This window comes from Coregonus lavaretus (genome assembly GCF_964263955.1).
Source record: "Coregonus lavaretus genome assembly, chromosome: 5".
In the NCBI taxonomy this organism is placed as follows: Eukaryota; Metazoa; Chordata; class Actinopteri; order Salmoniformes; family Salmonidae; genus Coregonus; species Coregonus lavaretus.
In genome coordinates this window covers 67,580,595-67,603,931 of record NC_139992.1, presented here as the reverse complement: position 1 = coordinate 67,603,931, position 23,337 = coordinate 67,580,595, and the positions used below count along the sequence as shown (strand labels likewise).

General features: G+C 43.2%; 1 protein-coding gene across 3 annotated transcripts in view; it reads right to left on the bottom strand.

Moving 5' to 3' along the window:
* Window positions 1-1,561: 1,561 nt before the first annotated feature.
* The window catches only part of LOC311130101 (E3 ubiquitin-protein ligase ubr3-like), a 62,675-nt gene continuing 40,899 nt past the window's right edge, over window positions 1,562-23,337 (bottom strand). Inside the window, exons 27-39 of one of the 3 annotated variants that reach the window (XM_084162772.1) lie at window positions 20,594-20,704; window positions 20,237-20,482; window positions 19,817-19,953; window positions 14,868-14,953; window positions 11,409-11,511; window positions 9,041-9,141; window positions 7,197-7,321; window positions 6,115-6,222; window positions 5,757-5,882; window positions 5,449-5,628; window positions 4,405-4,614; window positions 4,058-4,197; window positions 1,562-3,893 (exon numbers count right to left, since the gene is read on the bottom strand). In XM_084162772.1, the coding sequence (XP_084018898.1) occupies window positions 3,776-3,893; window positions 4,058-4,197; window positions 4,405-4,614; window positions 5,449-5,628; window positions 5,757-5,882; window positions 6,115-6,222; window positions 7,197-7,321; window positions 9,041-9,141; window positions 11,409-11,511; window positions 14,868-14,953; window positions 19,817-19,953; window positions 20,237-20,482; window positions 20,594-20,704 (1,791 nt within the window). In that variant the 3' untranslated portion in view covers window positions 1,562-3,775. The remainder of the gene's footprint in view (window positions 3,894-4,057; window positions 4,198-4,404; window positions 4,615-5,448; window positions 5,629-5,756; window positions 5,883-6,114; window positions 6,223-7,196; window positions 7,322-9,040; window positions 9,142-11,408; window positions 11,512-14,867; window positions 14,954-19,816; window positions 19,954-20,236; window positions 20,483-20,593; window positions 20,705-23,337) is intronic. The other 2 variants (XM_084162773.1, XM_084162774.1) reach the window with 2 other exon arrangements.

Here is a 23,337-nt window from a genome sequence, read left to right as displayed (position 1 = left end):
GACGTGTCCCCCTGCTTAAGCCAGTACATGTCCAGGCCCGTCTGAAGTTTGCTAGAGTGCATTTGTATGATCCAGAAGAGGATTGGGAGAATGTCATATGGTCAGATGAAACCAAAATAGAACTTTTTGGTAAAAACTCAACTCGTCGTGTTTGGAGGACAAAGAATGCTGAGTTGCATCCAAAGAACACCATACCTACTGTGAAGCATGGGGGTGGAAACATCATGCTTTGGGGCTGTTTTTCTGCAAAGGGACCAGGACGACTGATCCGTGTAAAGGAAAGAATGAATGGGGCCATGTATCGTGAGATTTTGAGTGTAAACCTCCTTCCATCAGCAAGGGCATTGAAGATGAAACGTGGCTGGGTCTTTCAGCATGACAATGATCCCAAACACACCGCCCGGGCAACGAAGGAGTGGCTTCGTAAGAAGCATTTCAAGGTCCTGGAGTGGCCTAGCCAGTCTCCAGATCTCAACCCCATAGAAAATCTTTGGAGGGAGTTGGAAGTCTGTGTTGCCCAGCGACAGCCCCAAAACATCACTGCTCTAGAGGAGATCTGCATGGAGGAATGGGCCAAAATACCAGCAACAATGTGTGAAAACCTTGTGAAGACTTACAGAAAACGTTTGACCTGTGTCATTGCCAACAAAGGGTATATAACAAAGTATTGAGAAACTTTTGTTATTGACCAAATACTTATTTTCCACCATCATTTGCAAATAAATTCATTAAAAATCCTACAATGTGAGTTTCTGGATTTTTTTTTCTCATTTTGTCTGTCATAGTTGACGTGTACCTATGATGAAAATTACAGGCCTCTCATCTTTTTAAGTGGGAGAACTTGCACAATTGGTGGCTGACTAAATACCTTTTTTCCCCACTGTATCTGCACATTTCTGTAACAATTCCCTGAGATCCTCTAGTGGCAACAAGTTGATCAATCTGAATCAATTATGTAATTAATGTGTTTTTCGATTAAAGTATGTTTTTTTGGGCTTCTCATGATGTAAGCCTATGTGATAATGTAATTTGGAAACATTGTAAGCACTGTACCAATACATTTTCTACATGAAATAATACAAATTTGACAGAGTACAGAAGAGAGGCTGCTTATAATGGTGTTGTAAAAAGTGAGATGGGCTTTTCCCATATGACCCGAGCTGAGAGCAGAATGTTGACCGGGTGTCTGAGGTTGGGAGAAAGAATATCTGTGGTGAGGGTGGTTACCTGTAACTCATAGCTGAATATAATTATTTTCCACTTAAACCATTCAGTTTCTTCTTCTCCCAGCTGACTGCATGGTTGACTGTAAGAGCAGGATGTACATTTTCGTGCTAAGAGGCATACTATTAAGGGTTACCATGGAGCGAACCTCAATTTTGATTTGATGGCCAGAGTAGACCCAGGAAGCACAAGGGGCTTTGCTGCAGGCCAATTATGTAAATTAACTGCACTGAATAGAACAGGGAAACAAACCCACCTGATAATAAAATATAACATGATAGATTTGTTCCATAGGGAAATCTGAAATACATTAGCATGGACAATGAAGATAAATGAGTCAGAGTGTGTTTATATTTTATTCACATATGTTACATTTTGCAATAAATGTCTAAGTCACACTTTCTGAGCCAACTCAGAAAGTCTGAATCAGCACCTACAGTAATGTACTGTATTCTTTCTTATTTTCATTCATACAGGAGAACACACAAAAAGCTTTTAATAAGCATGTACACCCATCACTCGTTGGATTTTATAAAGTGGGCACTGCAAAAAAATGAGGGAAGGGAAACTCACAGTACACATAAGCAGCATGCGTTGGATTCAAGAAGAAATAATTTAAGTGTTTTTTCCCCCTAAAATATTCCTCCTTTGAGCACGATGTGGACAAGCAATTCACAAAATCATTTGACCAGAATAAATCACCCAGGGATCTGAATGTGCTGTTTTTCACTAAAAAGGTAACCTACTCTTTCAGGCACAATTTGAGAAGTATCTATCTACTCTTCCGGTTGGAGACATGGTAATTGAAACTAAGCATTTAAGACACCAAACTCAAAAAGTGTGATTAAAACAACGTCATGACCATTGTATATTATGGGTATTGAAGTCCGACGTCTAATGTTGGAATGCATCCATGACCCAAGAAAATATCTTAATTTAAACTTTGAGAAACTTAGGCATAGGGGAAATAGTCTTCCTTATAAATATAGCTACTTTATTTCTAACTTTTGGCAACCAAAAGCAAATAAACAGATTGGTTATTTGACAGTATAGAAAACAATATATTGTACCACGAGTGTGGATTAGGTGAATGACATCAATTTGTTATGTTAAAGTTAACACTATTACACTTCTCAAAACCAACTAAATTACATCTTATGGAGTTTCACAAAGATAACATTTTGAAGAGACCAAACGCTATCTTCATCAATTTCCCAATTACTCGTCTTTACCTTTAGTTATTCAAAGATAGGGTCTTGCATTATGCGCCCATATACATTTCCCAATACATTTACTCTAACTTTACAGAGCAACTAAAAGGAAATGTGAAAGGCCAAAACATTATTTCCCAAGTCCTAACAAAAAAATATTCAACTGTACTATCTAAAACTGCAAAAGTCTTCATCAGCACAAAAGGATGAAACTATACCCATTCCCTTACAGAATGCCATATCAGTAGAATAACTTCTATGCATTTTGAGTCACCAATTTCAAACATTTCAACTAAACTATAGCAAAATCCCAATGCACTTGAAATGATTCTGAGCAATGGAGGTCTTGGAAAAAGAGCATGCCAATTACTGTAGACAGATACTCCGCACCAGTCTTTTATGTGTACTCTACAGTGGTCAGACTGGTGAGTGAGCATTGAGTTTCCTCAGGGACCTGGCCAGAGGCTTAGTGAAGGCAGGACTGCAAACACCAATAGAGATGACGACCATGTGTCTCCCTCAACCTTGCAGTGAGCTGGAAACAACTGGTTGCCAGGCATCTACCATAAACGTAAAGCCTTCACATTTCTTAGAAAATAAAAATCTTAACAAAAAGGTAAAATTACTTATTTGAACAATGAGCAGCAGCATTTATTTAAGTATTAAAAACGTTGTATTCTAAACTACAGCTAAAAAAATACCTGAGGATGAATTGCAACTAGACTGTAAAAAATAGCCTTTGCTTGACTGCAATAAACTGTGTTGATGAGTGGACTTGTCGCCTACCATAATGTCCCAACAAACACACCGAGCAAACAATTTGCAATAACATTGCTATACTTATCAAGAGCTTTAAACCCATGCCAGCAGTACAAAGTCGGAAAAATTAGGGATATGCACCAACTCATACATTGTGACAAAGATGATTATCATTAACCTTACCAGGGGCACATTTGTCTGTTTGTATATCTAAGAAATATCCAGTAGTTCGAACTTATACTGTTAGCCAATCAGTGTACAAATACTCACCAGAATATGACTATTTTGAGCTGGGAAAAAAACAATATTTCTGGCTTAAAAACCTCTTCATAACCAATCTGTTACAAGGGCAAAGTTGTTCATTCGACCCATTTAAATCAACACAGTAAATCACTTAAAAACACACACTGTTAGTCTTTAGGCATGATTGTACACAAAACTTCATATAAACCAAGGCTGTGGCAGTAACACCCTCACTGCATGTTTGTTTATATCACATGATAACATTCCCATATGTTTTACAGAGGCAGACACATAAACCAAAGAGATTCTTTCCCACCAGGGTGTGGGTTCAGGTGACCTTACAGTCCATTGTAGTGAGGCCCCCAGCGCTTGTTGATGTGATCGAAGGTGTGCGAGACCCACTGTTGCTCCAGCACTTTATACCTCTCCACACATAGAAACAGGGGCTTTCCACGGCTGTAGGAAACGGAATAGAAAATGTGATTTCAAACAATGTTGTTTTCTTACAGTTTTCAGCATAGTCCCCCCACATCAACCATTCTAGTGAGAACCTGACAAGATGATTGTGTGATATATGAAACTGAAGTGTAATGCTAAGTGTGTATGGAGTGTATTCGTACCGTAGATCGCGGTCCTCCTCTCCATGGGCATCCAGGTAAACGGAGCCCCACAGGCAGAAGCGGTGCCCTCGAATGATGATGATGACCGAGGCGTTGATCAATAGGAAGATGCCTGTTGCGGCGCCACAGTGTTGAGAGTGCTAAAGACAGACACAAACAATCTCTTCACCAAATCACAGTCATCTGTACACAGCAGCGCCACCTAAGCATGCACGTTCTTATTTTGCACAATAGAGTAATAATACCCATCAATAACCCACAAAAATTATTTGTAAAGACAGTATAAAATCATGCTGTTTTTTTCAGATATATTCTAACATGGACTTTGAAAAAGCAGGGCCACTCACCCAAACACATTCACAGATCCCCTGCTGCTTGCAGCACAGCCCTTTGAGGCAGACAAAGGTGCCACAGACGAGGCAAAGCGCTGGGTCCTTTGGCACTTTTTTGCAGGCAGTGCAGGCCTTCTTGTGGTAGTACTGGAAGATGGTGTTGTAATTGTCAGGTAAGTGGAGGAGGTGGGGGGATGCCCATTGCAGATCCTGGACAAGCAAGGTCTGGATGGAGAAATGTACCATGTCAGTCACAACATTATTCCAATTTTGAACCCCAACTTTGTGCCCTAGGCAATCCTTTGTAACAGCTTGGACCGCATAGTGCAGGCTTTTTAGACAATGGGAGCTGGGGCTTTATTTAGCTCACTATTGTGCTGTGTCCATGGTAGGCCTAAACTTCAGCTGCCCATAACTTAAGAAAGCCAATCCAATCTCTCAAGAGCTGAATCTGAAGTCCCTTTAAATTAACCATGTGCTCTTCTGCTCGCTCTCTAATCTCCTGTCAATAGACTCTTAATAAGCGGACTCATCGGCCCGGCTCAGCAGCCTTTAGACATTGAAGAAAATACGACAGCAATTTTTTTCCTGCTCCTCTAAGCATCACCCCAAGAAACACAGAGGTTACTGTACATCCCTTTCAGTTTGGGCATTGTGTCCCTCCACTTGCTACTGTCTGTTTTAAGCCTTCTACTGAATAAATCCTTAAGAGTTCCTATATGCAACAATTTCTGTATGCCCTTCAGCTCCAGGGTGCAACAATAAATAATGTCCACAGTTGAAAGGTATGTGGAAACCATCCAAAATGGCAGTGTGAAGCGATGGGAGGTTTCATTGTGTGATGTATGGCAGAAAAGGCCAGTGCTGAATGACAAAGGTAGGGTGTGAAAATCCATCACTCTCAGAGGTGAAGAGGGGCTATATTCAGCACCATGGCTAAAACATTGTGTCAATTGTACAAAAAAAACATAGTGAAAAAGAATGACACCACCATTGGTGCTTTGGAGACGTTATACTGGAGAACGATTGGTGGAGGGAAGTGCTCAGCCTCAAACCTACCATTGATTTCTCTGCATGAGTGTCGGAGAGCCCTGTGACCTCCGAGCACCATTGAGTCATCAGGTTGAAAGCGCTGACCGTCCAGTCCAGACATGAGGCACTGTACATGGGGTTGGATGGTTGAGGGGCTGGGGCAAGGAGCCCTAGACAGCCGGCCAGGCCTGAGAACTCTTCTTCCTCCTGAAATAGAAGAAATGGTCAGTATGAGTTCAAGCCATGGGGTTGGAGCAGCTACGGCACAGACAGACAGACAGAGGCAGGCAGAGAGATGGTGAGGTGCGGAACAGTAGCCATAACAGTAACCGTACTGGGCAGCCTGACAGGTTGTCCCCATAAAGGTGGTGCTGCAGGAGACAGGAGAGGCGGAGGTAGGGCAGACAGAACTGCTGGAGGCTGTACTCTATGGACTGTGGGGACCACACACTTGTGCTCAGCTGGGGAAGGAAGCGCAGGAGTAATGCCTCATCAATAACCTCTCAACAGATAATGGGGTGATATAGATCTCCTTCAGAGAGAGCACAGATATCAAAGTGTTAAATGGGCAATTTATCATGTAAATATAATAAAACCAAGAGAGATGGAGCTAGCCAGGTACTGGGAGTTTGGCAGCTTTGTTTGAAACATGAAATTGTTCATTATCTTTTTACGAAACTTGATATGGTTTACCATGGATGGCTCTTCGGTGTTCACATCATACACAGTCTTCACCTTGGACAGCTCAGTGATGACATGGCTGAGAAGAGCTTCATAGGACTTCTCGGCATTGAAAGCATTCTGTGGAAGTCCAAAAGTAGTGGAGAGGTGACACATTGAGAGTACACAATACTATAGTATGACAGTAGTTTGAAACAATTAGGCTCTTAGGAGTCTCATGCCACTCGAACAGCTTCATATGATATTCAAGCAGTCCATTGTCAAGTGTGCTGCAGTGTCTCCAACTCCTGTACCTCCCTTCAAATGTGCACTTTATCATATAATAATAACTTATGCAGAATAAGCAGAGAACAATAATTATTTTCATGCAATAAAATATTTGACCGTTGATAAGCACCAAGAAATTACCAGATGTGTGTTCTGATAAAATTAAACTGGTTTGACTAATATTCTATATGGCGTAAAGCTGCTAGCATTTATCAAGTTAACGGTGGGAGAATGTAAAACAGCAGCCAGTCTTATCTAGCCTGGCGTTCTCTGTCATAGATTTATAGCGGGAGGAATTTCATGTCTTTGGATTTCCTTCCTCTGGACTCGGGATCTCGGTTGAGACGGTCTTTTTATCTACAGCAATTTAAATACAATGACATCCTTCCAAATATGGCCTGTGTTAACAATGAGGATTTCCAAGCCGTCTTAATGACAGCTCGTGAGCGGGTGCTGCATTGTGGGGGAAGATAGATAGAAAACACCCTAAAGGGGAGGCATTTTGCATTCCAGCCAACCACTCGCTAATACAGATTTAATAGACTGAAGATGAATAGCCAATTAATGCCACACATCTCCGGTAATCACTCTCTCTTTGATAATGATGATCGATATATCTACAGCCCAAACTGCTTAACGGAACTCAGCCAGGGCTTAATCTTAATTTGCATTTTGATTCACACATTCATTTGCCACGGATGTAAAAAGGTCCAGGGGATAACAAGTATAAAGTATAGATTAGATGCACTGGCTTCACAACATAGGGGCCCTTTAACTTGGTAGAGCACAAGGCAGCAGTACGGGGAGGAGGGTGTTATCTCCATTACCTTCTTGAGAGCTCCAGACGTGCTCCAGGCCTGCCTCTCCTCGGGGCTGAACTTGGCTGAGAGAGCAGCCAGGGCCTGGGTGTACTGCAGGTTGTACAGCATCTTCACCAGACAGATGAAGTGTTCTACAGGGACAGTGAGAGGAGATGCACAGACCCAGGTTAGGTGCACTAACATTGGAGGAACAAATATAGTGTTGGAATACTTGCACTACATATTCTTGGTCAGACACAAGGCCGACTGTTCCATTGATTTGAGAATTATAACGGATTTATAATTAAGTTGTTGCCATTCTCATTGGAATAACCACATATGGATGAAAATCTGTTTATCATAAAAACAGGAATATGATGGCAACTAAAATTTACTTAGGAGAATATGCAAATACTGCCCTTCATTTGCATTTTTACAATTATGGATGTGAATAGAGCATCCTAGCAATCAGCCAAAATAGGAATTCACAACAGCCAATATGTGTTATCTACATAGACCACTTACTGAGTGGAACAATACATTTATACTTGATACAGAAATACATGATCTCTTCCCAATTACTATTTAGAACAGCTTGTTAAATAGAAAGCAGTTTCATTTATGATCAACCGTAATAAAGGAATGACTTAAGAGAGGCCTAAAATGCCCTGTAAGAGCTGGACAATCAGGGTGCCTACAAAGAGGTTGACACCCTTTTTATTGTGCTAGAAGACAAGTCAATAGGTTGGGTTTGGTCTCCAGCGGAATGGCTCTCTCCCTCCTGTGTTTATAAAGGCTCATCAAATAGACTGGTAATTAGCAGGTGGAAGTAGGTGTTGGATTTGAAGTGACAGAAATACAATGAGCGCCATTATTTGCCCTCCTCAGGAGAGTGGTGGTGGTGACAGGTCCACTGTGCTGGCCATTGTGTTGCGTCGGCACATTAACAAGACAACACCTTTACTGCCATGAAGGACACACAGGCTGTTAGGAACTCCACGCCCCTTCCACCTATCCACTCTAAATGTGACAAAAACCCAGGCATGTCCTGACCACCATGCCCCGACTTCAATAAAATACTTAATTCACGCCCATCTCTCATCGTGATGTGTTACAATCAATAATCCATCCCACAATGAGGGCCGTAATGCTTATTTTGGCTTAATCAATGGGGAATTGAAAAAGATACAAAGTCCATCTAAAAGCTAATAAGACATTGAGTGCCGTTTTCCCCAGCAGACTCTGAAGGGCAATGTAAGGAGGTGTTATTCAGTCAATAGGGCTGAGAGCTCTTAAAGCTGTGAAATAGCTTTCGTTTGAGAAAAAAACCTGTCACAGACATATCCCCTCACAGATAACCAATGGCTCTTTATAACTCGCCATGTACAACTGCATTGTATTGTATATAGGTTTAACAGAGTTGATGATCTATTTACATTCCTCCCGTTGTGATGCTAGGAGAGATCTTCAGGCCTCACACCGCCTCAGTGTCCATGGGTTCAGTCAGTTCAGTCATCACTGAAATGATCAGCTTTGTGTGGTATGGCACCCATTAAGTAGGCCTATTCAATTTGGCCTCCAATGTGGTGGCCCTCCCCTCGGGCATGGGGCTGAGCCTCGTTCAGCTGGAGATGAAGGGCATGTGAAGGGTGCACAGCCTCCATAAACAGGGCTATGTCATTCTGCTCCTCACAGCCAAATACAAAGGGAACGGGGGAACATTCAGTCATGATTAGGACTGATAATGGTTTGTCCTTCTGACCCAGCCACTGAGAAACCTCCCTCTGTGGCCTCATTAACTCACCTTTCCCTCCCATCCCTTTGGACTGATAGGGAAAACACAGTCAGCATAGTAAGGACAGTGACAGCACCTTTGCATAGCGGCTGTGGCATGGTCAACACAAAGATGATCAGCAGAGATGGGCAGTCTCTGAACAGCATGGGTACTTCTGGCCTCTCGTCGTCCAGGCAGCTGTAGGGAACAACACACGTCACCTTTTATCAATACAAGCACAAAGTAAGGCTTTTTAAGACATGTTGAAAAACATACAGCACGCTCATTAAGACAGAGTTAAGAGTAAAGTATGCAGTTAAACAAGAAACAGTAAGTACCCATAAAGGTCTTATTATTCGCAGGGGTGGAAAGGGGCCAGAACACACCGGAAGCCCGTTCCAGGAATGAATTGAGGGGGAACGTACATTCAATTTGAATATGATTGTGGCCCGGGTGGATCCTGTGTCTGGTCTAGAGCGTGAAGTCACGAGCTCTGCTGGTCAGCTACTGTGTAGTAACCTACCGGTGCCAAAAGCCCTGGTCTGCCCTAGAAAGCCTAGGTAAATTACGATCACCAGAACGGCCAAACCCCCCAAAAAATTTACTGCTGTTTTGGGCTCTAAAATTAATTTATTATGATCAAGTTCGATCCCCACTGTGAATTATAAAAAAAAAAGTTGCTTGTCCTTAGAGAGATGGAGATCCTTCCTCAATACTTGTATTGCGATGCAGAACGTATGTGGAGAAGTCCTCATTTATAACGTTGAATGGTTAGAATGCAAATCAAAATGATCCTGTTTAAAAGGTTGACACAAATTTCTCAAAATCAATTCTGGCCATTTCAACCCCTGATTATTCCCAATAACTTGGCATTGGTAGGGGCATGTTAGAGAAACCATAACTGGAGCAAGGTTATGGTTATGTACACACTATACATATCCTATTGCCTTTTTATCTTCTCAGAGCCAAGAGCAAAGCCTTGAATATATCCGCTGCACTTAAAAATGTTGCTTAAAACAATGACACTTTCTAACTGCCCTCTTGGAGCCCTCCACTTTAATGCAGTGGGGGAATGCAAAGCATATTTCCTTATATCCCGTGACCCACTTCTATAATGCAGCTGGAGCCACAGTCTACATTGTTGTCGCCGTCTCAATTTAAAATGGCTTGTTTTCTTCTGGCTGCCCATAGAGAAAGCCTCCAACCTACCTTAAGGAGGCCTCCGGGGATTTCGACTGAAAGGAGTCATACTTACACAATAATGCATTCCATTTTAAGGCACTCGACTGTTAATTCTAGCATGCAACAGAAAACCTTTGATGCAAGCAATCTGCGTTTCATTCCCTCTAATTCAAAAGACTAACCTACAGTATACAGCATTCACAGCTAAATGTTTATTTGACATTTCAGTCAAATCCAGATTACCAATAACTACAATGAGCAATGTAGTCTTTTGAAAACGTTTTTCTTTAACCAAACGTAAAACGCATCCACAAAAATGGACATATGAGAAAGGATATGAAAAAAGTGAATATCTAGGTCACAGTCTAGGAAGGCAAGAGCATCGTCATTCCCTGTCCCATTTAAACAGAGATACACGGCCGCCTGAGGGTGTCAATGACATAGCTGCCTTCTGAATACCTAACAAGGTATTTTTAACACAAAATTGCTCCGCCGAGACACCTGCCTGGCTCGAAGCAGTTAAATACTAACAGGTGTAAAGGCTGTCTTGGGAGGGAGAGAGGTCGTTAGCTCATCTAATAGGGCGAAGTGTTATACGAGTGGGATGCTGATAGCCCTCAAGACTGTAAACCTTGGAAGCCAAACTATTGACGCACGAGAGCACATCTGATCCAACACAAACAAACCATGTGGAGAGAGCGTGAAGGGGAGATTGCTTTGTTAAATGTCTCTGTTTCTATGATGCTGTGAAAGATGACGCTGGGCGGGGAGGGCTGAGATGTTGTGTGGGGCAGTAGCTTCTCGGCGCAGTGATTGTGACAGGATCGTTTCGCTCTCTGTGGAGCACCCGGTAATTTGCCAGATGCAGCAATTATTGGCATCTATGGCAACCACACATGGTACCTTCTCTGTTTGTAGCTCCTCTGTCTGGAGGAAAAGCAGTTAGGGCCAGCAGGATGTGGTGGTGTTGAGTGTGAGGGGAAAGTGGCACTGTGATTACAGGCTGTGTGTGTGTGTGTGTGTGTGTGTGTGTGTGTGTGTGTGTGTGTGTGTGTGTGTGTAAGGGGCTGTGCTAGACTGGGATCAGGAGAGGGTTATAGGGATGTCAGTTGAGGTGGATCTGCAGGATTCGGGGAGAGGGGTTCAGTGCGTGTGGCTGATGCAGGGCGTGTGGCTGAGTTTGTGATAAGATAGCAGTATGTGTAGTGGGATTGCAGGACGAGGAGAGGCCAAAGTAGATTACAATGTCTGTGTGGTGTAGCTTCAGGATGGCGGTCACTCACTCGTCTCTGCTTGGAGCCACCTGGGTCAACCTGGTCCAGGGGTTGTATGCAGAATCAATGCTGTACAGACGCATGTGCATGGCAAGCACGTGGAACAGCTGATCTGAAAGACAGATGAGAAAACACATGGATTTAATGGTCAGCCAGATAGATCAGAACACTGGCACAGAAATGAGACAGCTACTTTAACTGTCCACCTGCATGTCAGTAGGCCAGTGCCCACTATCACACTATCAGTGAATCAAATGACAAATACAGTTGACTTGAACTGATTGCACTGAGCGTAATGGTTTGGCTGGGGGAAAGCAGGCCAGATGGATAGACTGCACTACTCTGCTCCCAGCTATCCTCTGGTCAGGAGTCCCACCTGTTCACTGGAGCTAATGGAACATGAAGAGCGCCACACCTGTCTCACACTTGTGCACGCACACACTAAAACTTATCACCTCCTTATCACAGTGTCCTCCTCTTCTCCCGAGTGGCGCAGTGGTCTAAGGCACTGCATCACAGTGCTAGCTGTGCCACTAGAGATCCTGGTTCGAATCCAGGCTCTGTCGTAGCCGGCCGCGACCGGGAGACCCATGGGGCGGCGCACAATTGGCCCAGCGTCGTCCAGGGTAGGGGAGGGAATGGCCGGCAGGGATGTACCTCAGTTGGTAGAGCATGGCGTTTGCAACGCCAGGGTTGTGGGTTTGATTCCCACGGGGCGCCAGTATGAAACAATTAAAATAATAATGTATGCACTCACTAACTGTAAGTCGCTCTGGATAAGAGCGTCTGCTAAATGACAAAAATGTAAATGTAAATCTTATTAGCCCAAATAACAAATTAACCTACTTCTCCTTATAATGGACTCATACAATGGCCCATTGGGGCCATAGTTAAAAGTGTATTTGAAATCCGAAAATCACCTTTTACATTTGTACCTGAAAGGGATAGTAGCAATAGTAATGGAGTCTTTTTGTAGGCACTAACTCCACAGTGGTTCATTGGACAAAGCCTATGTGAAAATGAATGGAGTTTTTGGATAAATGCCGAAAATAAGGTCTGTGGTACACACAGGCTTAGAAGATCTTATTGAGATAATGGGGTTCGATCCCCGGGACCACCCATACACAAAAATGTATGCACGCATGACTGTAAGTCGCTTTGGATAAAAGCGTCTGCTAAATGGCATATTATATTATTATTATAATTGTGAATTTTGAAGCATTTATATAATCAAAAAAAGCACATAAAGGTTTCATAATTCACAAAGGTCATGTTAACCGACATACTGTATCTCATAGAACAAAATGTATAAGATCTCCTAAGCCCGTGTTAACCTAATTTTCTAAGTTTATCCCAAAACCCATTCATTTTCCCCATAGGAATGGCTGAACAAACCAGAGGTAACCCATTTCCATTTTTTAGGATTACAAGCTGGCAAGCTCTATATACCACCTGCTCTGGTGTAGGCTACTTTCTCTTTCACCCAGAACAACCAAGTGGTCACAAATAATTGACTGTTTTTTTTTAACATGCAACCTTGTCAACAACAGACATGTAGCTCAATATTTGACAATTTCTTTCCAGAGAGTTATGACAGCTGTAATGCAGCAAAACATTGAATTCCACTGCTGCAATATGGATTTTCAGGTGAGTTTGTCTACTTGGCTGTCAAACTAGAGCAACACTGCCCTCTACAGTTGAAACATGACGACAGCAGCAGAATACAAACCAGAGGCTGAGGGAGGTGAGTGACTCCGATTCATCCCTCCTTCTGTCAGATGGGGTTAGAGTCCCTCCACTAGAGGAGGACATGTGAGGAGTGACACTGTGGCGGAAGGAACGCCAGCCAATGCCCTTCAAGCTGGCAGGGAACCAGGCTTCAATTGCTGCTCACATGGCTACCACCTCTTCCATCTGCCTGGTAAGTGCATGCCACCCGCTCAGCCTGCTGCCCTGCTCTACTCCCCCCACAGCCACACGGTCTGACAACACCAATAGAGATGCCTTCAGTTTGCCTTCAGATATTGTTCTGGCCATGTCTTCTATCAAAGCTCATGCTATTTTCCATGATCTTTACCCCCACCAACCCTCTGATATAGATTAGTAATGCCTGTGTGACCTATGGTGGACATAGATTACTTTTACCCCCCCCAGTGGACAAACACTTTTGAAATGATCAATTCCCATGGGCACATCTCATCGTGATAGGCCGACACCTACCATAACAGTATTGTATTGGACGTTCAAGGCTGTCTTCTCTGTGCAGGCTACATCAGTAGACTGGCCTAATTCAAAACCTTCCCTTTGGCTGATAAACTAGATGCGAGCCATTTGAAGGGTGTACTCTCCACAGTTGATTTAACACGAGGGATTGCCTGCTCCCCTCTCCAGCCCATGACATCCTCATGAGCTAAACGATATAAGTGCCTTGTGGGATATGGGCTTAGGAATCCCCTTGGGTTATAGCAGTTATCGGATGTCCCCAGTTTCCCTCCATATCCCATTCCCTACGAAGACGGAACACTAATGTATTGCAACTTGTCCGCAAGCGGAGCGACACAAGTTAATGTAGCTCAGAAAATGGCAGTCCTCTAGTGTGAAATGTCTTTGGCCCCACTCAAGGATGACAGGCCTCTCACTAGTGCAGCGAGCAGCTAAAATACATCACCACTAAACAGACTAACTCCACAGGCTCAGCTCTTGAGTAGGAGAACGTAATGTTTAACACATTAAAGGTTGAAGGTCAAATTAAAATGACAGAAAGTACAATAAAGGAGAAACATCTTGGGGATCTAAAAGTGAGTCGTCCATCCAAAATCAAACCTTTCATGGTCTGCATCTCTTTGAGCATAAGTGTGCTTCGTCTTCCCATTGACTACCATTATCTGAGGCTTTGTCTTTGGCATTATTGTCAGTGGGCCCAGTCACAGCTCAGGACAGCATCATCACGCAGTCTTTATTTCCAGTCCCGCCGGAGCGGGCCGCCCTTGCCACACAATCAACTATAACAGCACCTGACCCATGCCCAGAAAACGTGACGGCAACAGCTCACCTGGGATAGCATCTTTCCTTCCCTGCTAATCGACAATCTTTACAAATGGTCCAATGGTTACACGCATCAATCCAATCTCAACTCTGACACTTCATTACACAAAGGTCGATGGGACAAGCCGTCCCACCACCCACAAGTCACCGTAATAGTCAGCCTAAATACCAATGAACCTCATCATAAAATAACAAAGTAAACAGACTAAAATACACAATGCTCCTGTCTTTAATAATTTATATTTTTTTATATGATGATATGAAACATGGGTCAATGGCTTTACACTTCAGATGTAAACAATAGCTAAGTGTTCAAGTAGGGGGCAACACACTTCATATAGCATCGAGTAGATGGATGGATGAGGGTTCATTCATGTTAATCTAGTGGGAAGCAAGGCGAGGAGAGTGGCGTGGTGTACTCACTGAGACAGGAGCGCTTGGCTGCACCACTGGCTCCTCCAGAACACAGGTTCCCTCCACGGTGCACCAGCTCCAGCTCCAGGTTTGTCCTGAGGAAACACAACCATTACTAAGCACACACACGCCATACTGTCAACTGGTTAAAAAAAATGGCTTAGATGGACAAGAGGAAGATTCAGGCATTTGCACAGCCACTGTGAGCTCAGGCAGTCTGACTGAGTTTTTACCCATTCAGAAACAGGACAAAACAGTGGATTATTAACATTCCTTCTTGTCATTTACCTGCTATAGCAGTAGCCACTCCAGCCCGACCGATTAAATCGGTTGCCCGATCTTAGCGGATGATATTAGCCTTTCACATAAATATTTGTATCGGTCTTTATCCCACAGATAAAGCGCTGATATTATATACATAGAATAAACAAATACGTCTGCTAATTTGATGTCATAAAAAAAAAATAAGTTGAATGGTTGCCTGAAGAGGGAACATCATTCAGCCCTAGGCTAGTTTACAACGTGATAGATACAGTGTGGGGGAAAAGTATTTAGTCAGCCACCAATTGTGCAAGTTGTCCCACTTAAAGATGAGAGAGGCCTGTAATTTTCATCATCGGTACACGTCAACTATCAACAAATGAGAAGAAAAAAAATCCAGAAAATCACATTGTAGGATTTTTAATGAATTTATTTGCAAATTATGGTGGAACATAAGTATTTGGTCAATAACAAAAGTTTCTCAATACTTTGTTATATACCCTTTGTTGGCAATGACACAGGTCAAACGTTTTCTGTAAGTCTTCACAAGGTTTTCACACACTGTTGCTGGTATTTTGGCCCATTCCTCCATGCAGATCTCCTCTAGAGCAGTGACGTTTTGGGGCTGTCGCTGGCCAACACGGACTTTCAACTCCCTCCAAAGATTTTCTATGGGGTTGAGATCTGGAGACTGGCTAGGCCACTCCAGGACCTTGAAATGCTTCTTACGAAGCCACTCCTTCGTTGCCCGGGCGGTGTGTTTGGGATCATTGTCATGCTGAAAGACCCAGCCACGTTTCATCTTCAATGCCCTTGCTGATGGATGTAGGTTTTCACTCAAAATCTCACGATACATGGCCCCATTCATTATTTCCTTTACACGGATCAGTCGTCCTGGTCCCTTTGCAGAAAAACAGCCCCAAAGCATGATGTTTCCACCCCCATGCTTCACAGTAGGTATGGTGTTCTTTGGATACAACTCAGCATTCTTTGTCCTCCAAACATGACGAGTTGAGTTTTTACCAAAAAGTTCTATTTTGGTTTCATCTGACCATATGACATTCTCCCAATCCTCTTCTGGATCATCCAAATGCACTCTAGCAAACTTCAGACGGGCCTGGACATGTACTGGCTTAAGCAGGGGGACACGTCTGGCACTGCAGGATTTGAGTCCCTGGTGGCGTAGTGTGTTACTGATGGTAGGCTTTGTTACTTTGGTCCCAGCTCTCTGCAGGTCATTCACTAGGTCCCCCCGTGTGGTTCTGGGATTTTTGCTCACCGTTCTTGTGATCATTTTGACCCCAAGGGGTGAGATCTTGCGTGGAGCCCCAGATCGAGGGAGATTATCAGTGGTCTTATATGTCTTCCATTTCCTAATAATTGCTCCCACAGTTGATTTCTTCAAACCAAGCTGCTTACCTATTGCAGATTCAGTCTTCCCAGCCTGGTGCAGGTCTACAATTTTGTTTCTGGTGTCCTTTGACAGCTCTTTGGTCTTGGCCATAGTGGAGTTTGGAGTGTGACTGTTTGAGGTTGTGGACAGGTGTCTTTTATACTGATAACAAGTTCAAACAGGTGCCATTAATACAGGTAACGAGTGGAGGACAGAGGAGCCTCTTAAAGAAGAAGTTACAGGTCTGTGAGAGCCAGAATCTTGCTTGTTTGTAGGTGACCAAATACTTATTTTCCACCATAATTTGCAAATAAATTCATAAAAAATCCTACAATGTGATTTTCTGGATTTTTTCTTCTCAATTTGTCTGTCATAGTTGACGTGTACCTATGATGAAAATTACAGGCCTCTCTCATCTTTTTAAGTGGGAGAACTTGCACAATTGGTGGCTGACTAAATACTTTTTCCCCCCACTGTATTAGGCATGGTGGTTTGACAGAGAGTAACTTGCCACAGCCAGCGTATTTGAATAAGTAAATAATCAAAAGTACACTTCACCAAGCAAGCAGCTAGGTAGCAAGCAAGGTAGTTTGCTTAGCTAGCTAGCAATCTGTGCTACTTTTGTGCGAACACTGGACTGGCACCCAAGTGAATACTCGTCCTAGGCTTGACACAAAAATAACACTGTTATACTGTCTGGGCCTATTATGTTAGCTAGTGGGCTTATTTAGTTAGTTTTCTGAAATATGCAATCTGCAAAAATCAAGATAGTTGTCAGAGATTTATCATTCAGTCCATGTGCTTGCATTCATGATGAGATAAGTAGCTAAGGGTTAGTTAGCTAACTAAATTAGAATGTGTGACTAAAACCAGTGCGGCAAGAATTTGCCTGCATAAAAGATCAGTCATCAGCGCATGCCATTTGCAGTTTAAATGTATAGCCAATACATTTTCTATTGAATAACAGTGTAAGATACATATGGTTTCTATATCAAACCATTGTCGTAATGAACAGCTAACTTGCGCTTGTCAAAGGTTGCCATAAAGTGTTTCCATGACCTTTGACTGTTGTGAACACTGTAGTAAATCTACTCAAGACAAATGCTGAAGCTGACACCTAGTTGTAACATTACGAACAGCATGTTACTGCATTTCAATGCTTATTTGTAGTTTCAGATTTACTTTTGTGACTAAGTTTAATTCATTCAACCAGCCACCCCTTGTGGTGGTTTAGCACAAACACTTTTGCATACTTCTTATCCACTGCCATAGATAGACATCTTTAAGTTGCACCTAAGAAGGTAAACTAAAAAAGTTGTATATTTACTGTCATATTTATACAGGATATAGTTGCTTTTTGGTGGATATCCTGTAATCCACAAATAAAATGGTCTTAAATAACGTTAATTTTAATATTGTGTTAAGAAATCATAATTTATAGTATCTGTTAATCCTTTGGAGCACAATGTGTAAAAAAATTAATATATATATATATTGGCTGATATGTGACTTTTGCCTCCCTAAAAAAATTAATTGGTATCAGACAGAAAAATCCCATATTGATCGGGATCTAGTAGCAACCTAAGACAGTAGGGCTCGTAGCAACCTAAATGCATCACTAGCAGAATTATCATCAATATATGCCTTTAGTGAGGTGACTGACTTCTGGCTTAACCTTTTTATAAAAAGATGTAGCAGACATTTGTTGTTGTGTTTGTTTTGTACCAGCTATTCCGTATCAATAAATTACAGAACTTCAACGGTTCCAGGTTTGCACAAGCTAGGCTATTAGCATAAAAGCTGTTCCATCCACAGTTTCCGTGTATAATCTCTGCTGTGAATTCCCAATGTATATCCAAACAAATTTTCACCACCAAATAATTAAATAAAGAAAAGCCTTAACAGGATAAATTGATATTAAAAGCAGATACAGTAGGTGTTGCTAAAATTAGACTGAACTGGGGTTGTTTTGATCCTGCCACTGGCCATTTCCTCCCATAGGCTGGGAAGGTGGGGGCAAATACTCGGGCTTCCTGGGAGAAAAAGCAATTTCACATAGATAATGCAGCTGCACCGAGCTCCATCTGGCTGCTACTGATAAGAGCGCCCCTGTGACAGAGGAATTGTCCATTCCTCAGGCAATTTGCGCTGTTCACTGAACTTGTAAAAGCCAACAGGAACCCAGACACAGGAAGCAGGGATTTCTTTCTGCAGGGCACAGGGTGAGGGAACCGGGTGAGTGGACCGTGGCATGGGGAGGGGGAGAGGTCTGGGAGGGACCAAGGGCATCCCACATCATTCTGGTGAAAGAATAGAAATGACGGTTGCACTCTACTCCCTGTAACGCATGATCAATTTCAGGTTATGATAAAAGCACTGCAGAGCGCCTGCTACCTCCCGATTTTACAACAGAGGAGCGTGTTGTTCAAGGAAGGAAGATTTGGGCTCCAACACAAGGCACAACAAAACTGTGAATAAGCACTCAGCAGAAAAAGAGCTCTTCAAATCAGTCAAAGGGAGGCAGAGCGATAAATCCATACAGTCAGAGGTAATAAAGGGCAAAGGATGGTGGAACCAACCAGAGTCAATACCATTTTACTGCAGCCGCAACTGACAAAGCTGCTAATGGCGCTTAGAAGCCGCACTTCCAGCGACACCTCCAGCCCCACACTTCAGTACAATCAGAGGTATGAATAAAGCCAATCAAGAAAACCTTCACAGCTACCGAGCAACTTCATTTCTTCCCCTTCAAATACTCTATATAGCAGGTGCAGGTACAAAGACTAAAATTCGATACACTTCGACTGTACACTTCAGTTATTGTACAAAAGCCTTTTCAAGCGGCCCTCCTCAATCAAAGAAGCGCACTCAATGGAAAAAATAACACAAAAATACAACTAGGCTAAACTCAGGAAAGGTTGCAGTTCTCTTTGCTAATGTCAGGCAGGGAGCTGGCTTTACGAGCACAAAGGAGTGGAGCAGACAGGCCAGGCAGCCAGTAGCCACCAGACCAGTCAGTGGTTTGCATAAATAAGAGCAGTGGAGGAGGAGGACCTCCCTGTCTGACTGGAGCAAGTGTAGGGGTCACTAGCCACAGGAACACAGCCTCACTGAAAGATAGCCTGCAGTGACCAGTCTATCCCTCATCTCCCAGGCCAGTTTGCAGGGTGCACTTTCCCTTAGTCTAGCTGGAAATTGAGAATGATCTGTATGACTGATAAATGGAGTCTCTAAAATTGTATTATTTTGAAGAGTCTCAGAGCAGTCTGTGGTGATATCATAGTGACTGTGTGGTATCCCTCACCTGGCCACTGAGTACATGAAGAGGAAGTCGTTGTCAGGGGAACCGGGGTTCTTGCCATAGTCCATGTACTTCCTCTGGGTGGTGTTCTTGATGTCCTTGATCACCAACTCCATCTCTTTACTCAGGTTGGACTCCGTCTGAAGGGGAAAGGTTACACAGTGACTACATAGCATCTCCACTTTGACATTTTGTCAACAATGGTAATATTGACAATGGTGACCCACAGGTATGCATTTGCAAATCATTGGTATGGTACGGGAAACAAACCACAGCAAAGGTTTGGCAGGAGATGACAGGTTAAATATGAATGGAGGCCATATTGGGGTAACACTAAAATAGCTACAATATACCGTTAGTGTCAGTCTCATTTGTCAGCTAGTGGCGAGTTAAGATGGAGTGATCATGGTCAGAGGGACATACTTGGGTGAAGCTGTATAGATCTCTCTGCCTTACAGTGGTGCTTACTGGGAAAAGTCCCAGCTGCTCCTGCAGGTCCTCCACCTCCTTCACCAGCACAGAGGTATTCTTGTTGCTGGGCATGTGCCAACTGACCACCTCAGTGCTCCGGCCTGGGCGGCAGGGCAGCACGCTGTTAGCAAACTGTCTGCACAGTGGGCAGGTGAACTCTCCCTTATCCACAGAGAAGCCCTGCATCACCTGGTCATTCTGGGTAAAAAAAATGCAGTTTGGATTATTACAGGAAGCAGAGACAGGGTAGGACTGCCTAATGTTATGTCCCTTATGTCAATCCATACTTTCATATAGATACTCTCTTACCCGCAGAGACTCCATGTAGGACTTGTGGCAGTCTATATGCAAGGTGTGTCCACAGGTCTGCACATACACACCTCCATCCCAGCCTATTGAGACTGACTGCAGACAGGAACTCTGCGAAACAGACAAGAGAACAGCACAAGACAGGTAAGAGTCTATTCCCTTTGAAGTTCCATAACTGTAGTATAGAAATACATACGATATATTTATTTAACTACATTTCCAATGAATTACAGGGCTCTAGACTACCTTTTTTCACTTTTTCAGTTGATGGCACCAGCACTTGATTTGGTCACACCAATATTTTCCTGACCTGGGTCCCATAATGTAACTGCATTCCATACAGAATCAGGCTAATAATGACTAGCCATATTTTAAATTAATGCACTTGCAGGGCTTGACATTCAGGTAAATTTGCCAGTGGCACACCGGGCCAGTGCCAACTGAAAGCTACTGGCCCGAATGAAAAGAATACTGGGCCGGGAAAGCGGATGATGCGCGCATCATTAAATAAAAAATATAAAAAATACATTTAGTAATTTAGCAGACGCTCTTATCCAGAGCGACTTACAGTTAGTGAGTACATACATTTTTTTTTTTCATACTGGCCCCCCGTGGGAATCGAACCCACAACCCTGGCATTGCAAGCGCCATGCTCTACCAACTGAGCTACATGGGCTGAGCAAGTAGCCTATAATGACCTACCCTCCACACACAAAGAATTACATTTTAACTTGACAATATCATATTTACATTGATTGTTTGGAGGAAAAAATTATCTTTGTAGGGCCCTATACAATCAATTTTATATTTCGTTAAATTCAGTTTTCCCCCGTTTTATTTTCCCGGTTTCTCTTAGTTTCTTTCAGGTTTTCACTCACAGAAATCACATATTTTTTTTTAGAAAAACAACAAAAAGCCCACAATGCTTAAACCACATCAGTAGACCACTTTTTAGGTAAAAATTAAATTAAAATTAAAAAAGGGTGTCAATTGATCGCCTAGCAAGAGACCGTTGTGTTTGGCTAGCAGTGTTTTTGTACTATACAATGTACAGTATAGGCTACATGTGATGGTTGAGTTTCCAAAACAAATGCCCCGCGATTGATACAAATTGTGATATAATTCTGCCAGGTAGGCCTACTTTGCAATCAACATTTAAATGGGAAGGTTTTTTAGGAAAGCCTTTAGAAATGTTCATTCAAAACAGAGCATGATGACTGAATTTCACATTGCAAAGATTCAACCTTTTTGAATGGTCTGCATACCCATTGTTGCATACCCATTGCTGTTTGAATAAATCTTGATAACATTTATTTTTTAAAGCTAATTGTGAACCAAAAACGAATGTGACCAGGAAAAACAAAAATCACTGGCACCCAACCAATCAATTAAAAATAGGTGTCGCACCAAGTCAAAATGGTCACAAATGCAAGTGTTTTGGTGGCAGTTTTAAACCCTGAATTTAAATTTATATGTGCCAGTAAGGCAGTAACATTCTCTGGAGAAAGAAAGAAAGAAAGAAAGAATAGCATTGCAGCTAAAACCGAAAGACAGTGGCAGTGTTTCTTAGTCACTCTGACTAACTGCCTCAGTGCTCCCAGACAGAGAGAGAGAGAGAGAGAAAGAGGTAGAGGAGGAGGAGAAGGTCTGTCAGGAGGTCTAAATCCTCCATGCCTCATTGTCTCCGCTCTCAGGCTGCTGGAGCTTCTGACAGACTAGCCGATTAAACTAAAATCCACGATTTACGATGGATTTGAGTGGTGACTACTGTTGGCGGACTGGAGCTCCGACGTCACATAAAATGATGTTTTTATTAAAAACTATTGATTTCAGCACGCAAAGAATAGCCCGCACTAGTCGCCGCTCAACTCCAACTCCATCGAGTTGAGTTTAGTTTAGTCGGCTACTGATAGACAGGCAGGCATACTGGGCCAGGGGCTGGGAGTAGGCTGCTGAATCACCGGAAACCCACTCAGGCAGAAACGGTTTAACATCTATGATGGGAATCCACTCTATATGCATGAGAGACTTCAAAAAACAGGAATGCTGGCCTCCCGAGTGGCGCAGCGGTCCAAGGCACTGCATCGCAGGCGTCACAACAGATCCGGGTTCGATTCCGGGCTGTGTCGCAGCCGGCCGCAACCAGGAGACCCATGAGGCGGCACATAATTGGCCCAGCATCGTCCGGGTTAGGGGAGGGTTTGGCCAACTGGGATGTCCTTGTCCCATCGTGCTCTAGTGACTCCTTGTGGCGGCCGGGCACATGCATGCTGACTTCGGTTGCCAGCTGTACGGTGTTTCCTCTGACACATTGGTGCGGCTGGCTTCCGGGTTAAGCGAGCAGTGCGTCAAGAAGCAGTGCTGCTTGGCTGGGTCATGTTTCGGAGGACGCATGGCTCTCGTCCTTCGCCTCTCCCGAGTCCGTACAGGAGTTGCAGCGATGGGACAAGACCGTAATTACCAATTGGATGTCAAGAAAATTGGGGAGAAAAAGGGGTAAAAAGTACCAAAAATGTAATCAAATAATAAAAAGGAATGCTTACATTTGAAATGCTTACCTGTGTGTTACAGTGAGCCTTTTACTAGCTAGATCAAAACCAAAGATGAGGAGAGGTAGAGAGAGAAAGATAGAGAGAGTGGGTGGTAGAGAGAGGGAGAGAGAGAGTGGGTGGTGGTAGAGAGAGAGAGAGAGAGGGGGTGGTAGAGCGAGAGGGGGAGGTAGAGAGAGCGAGAGGGGGAGGTAG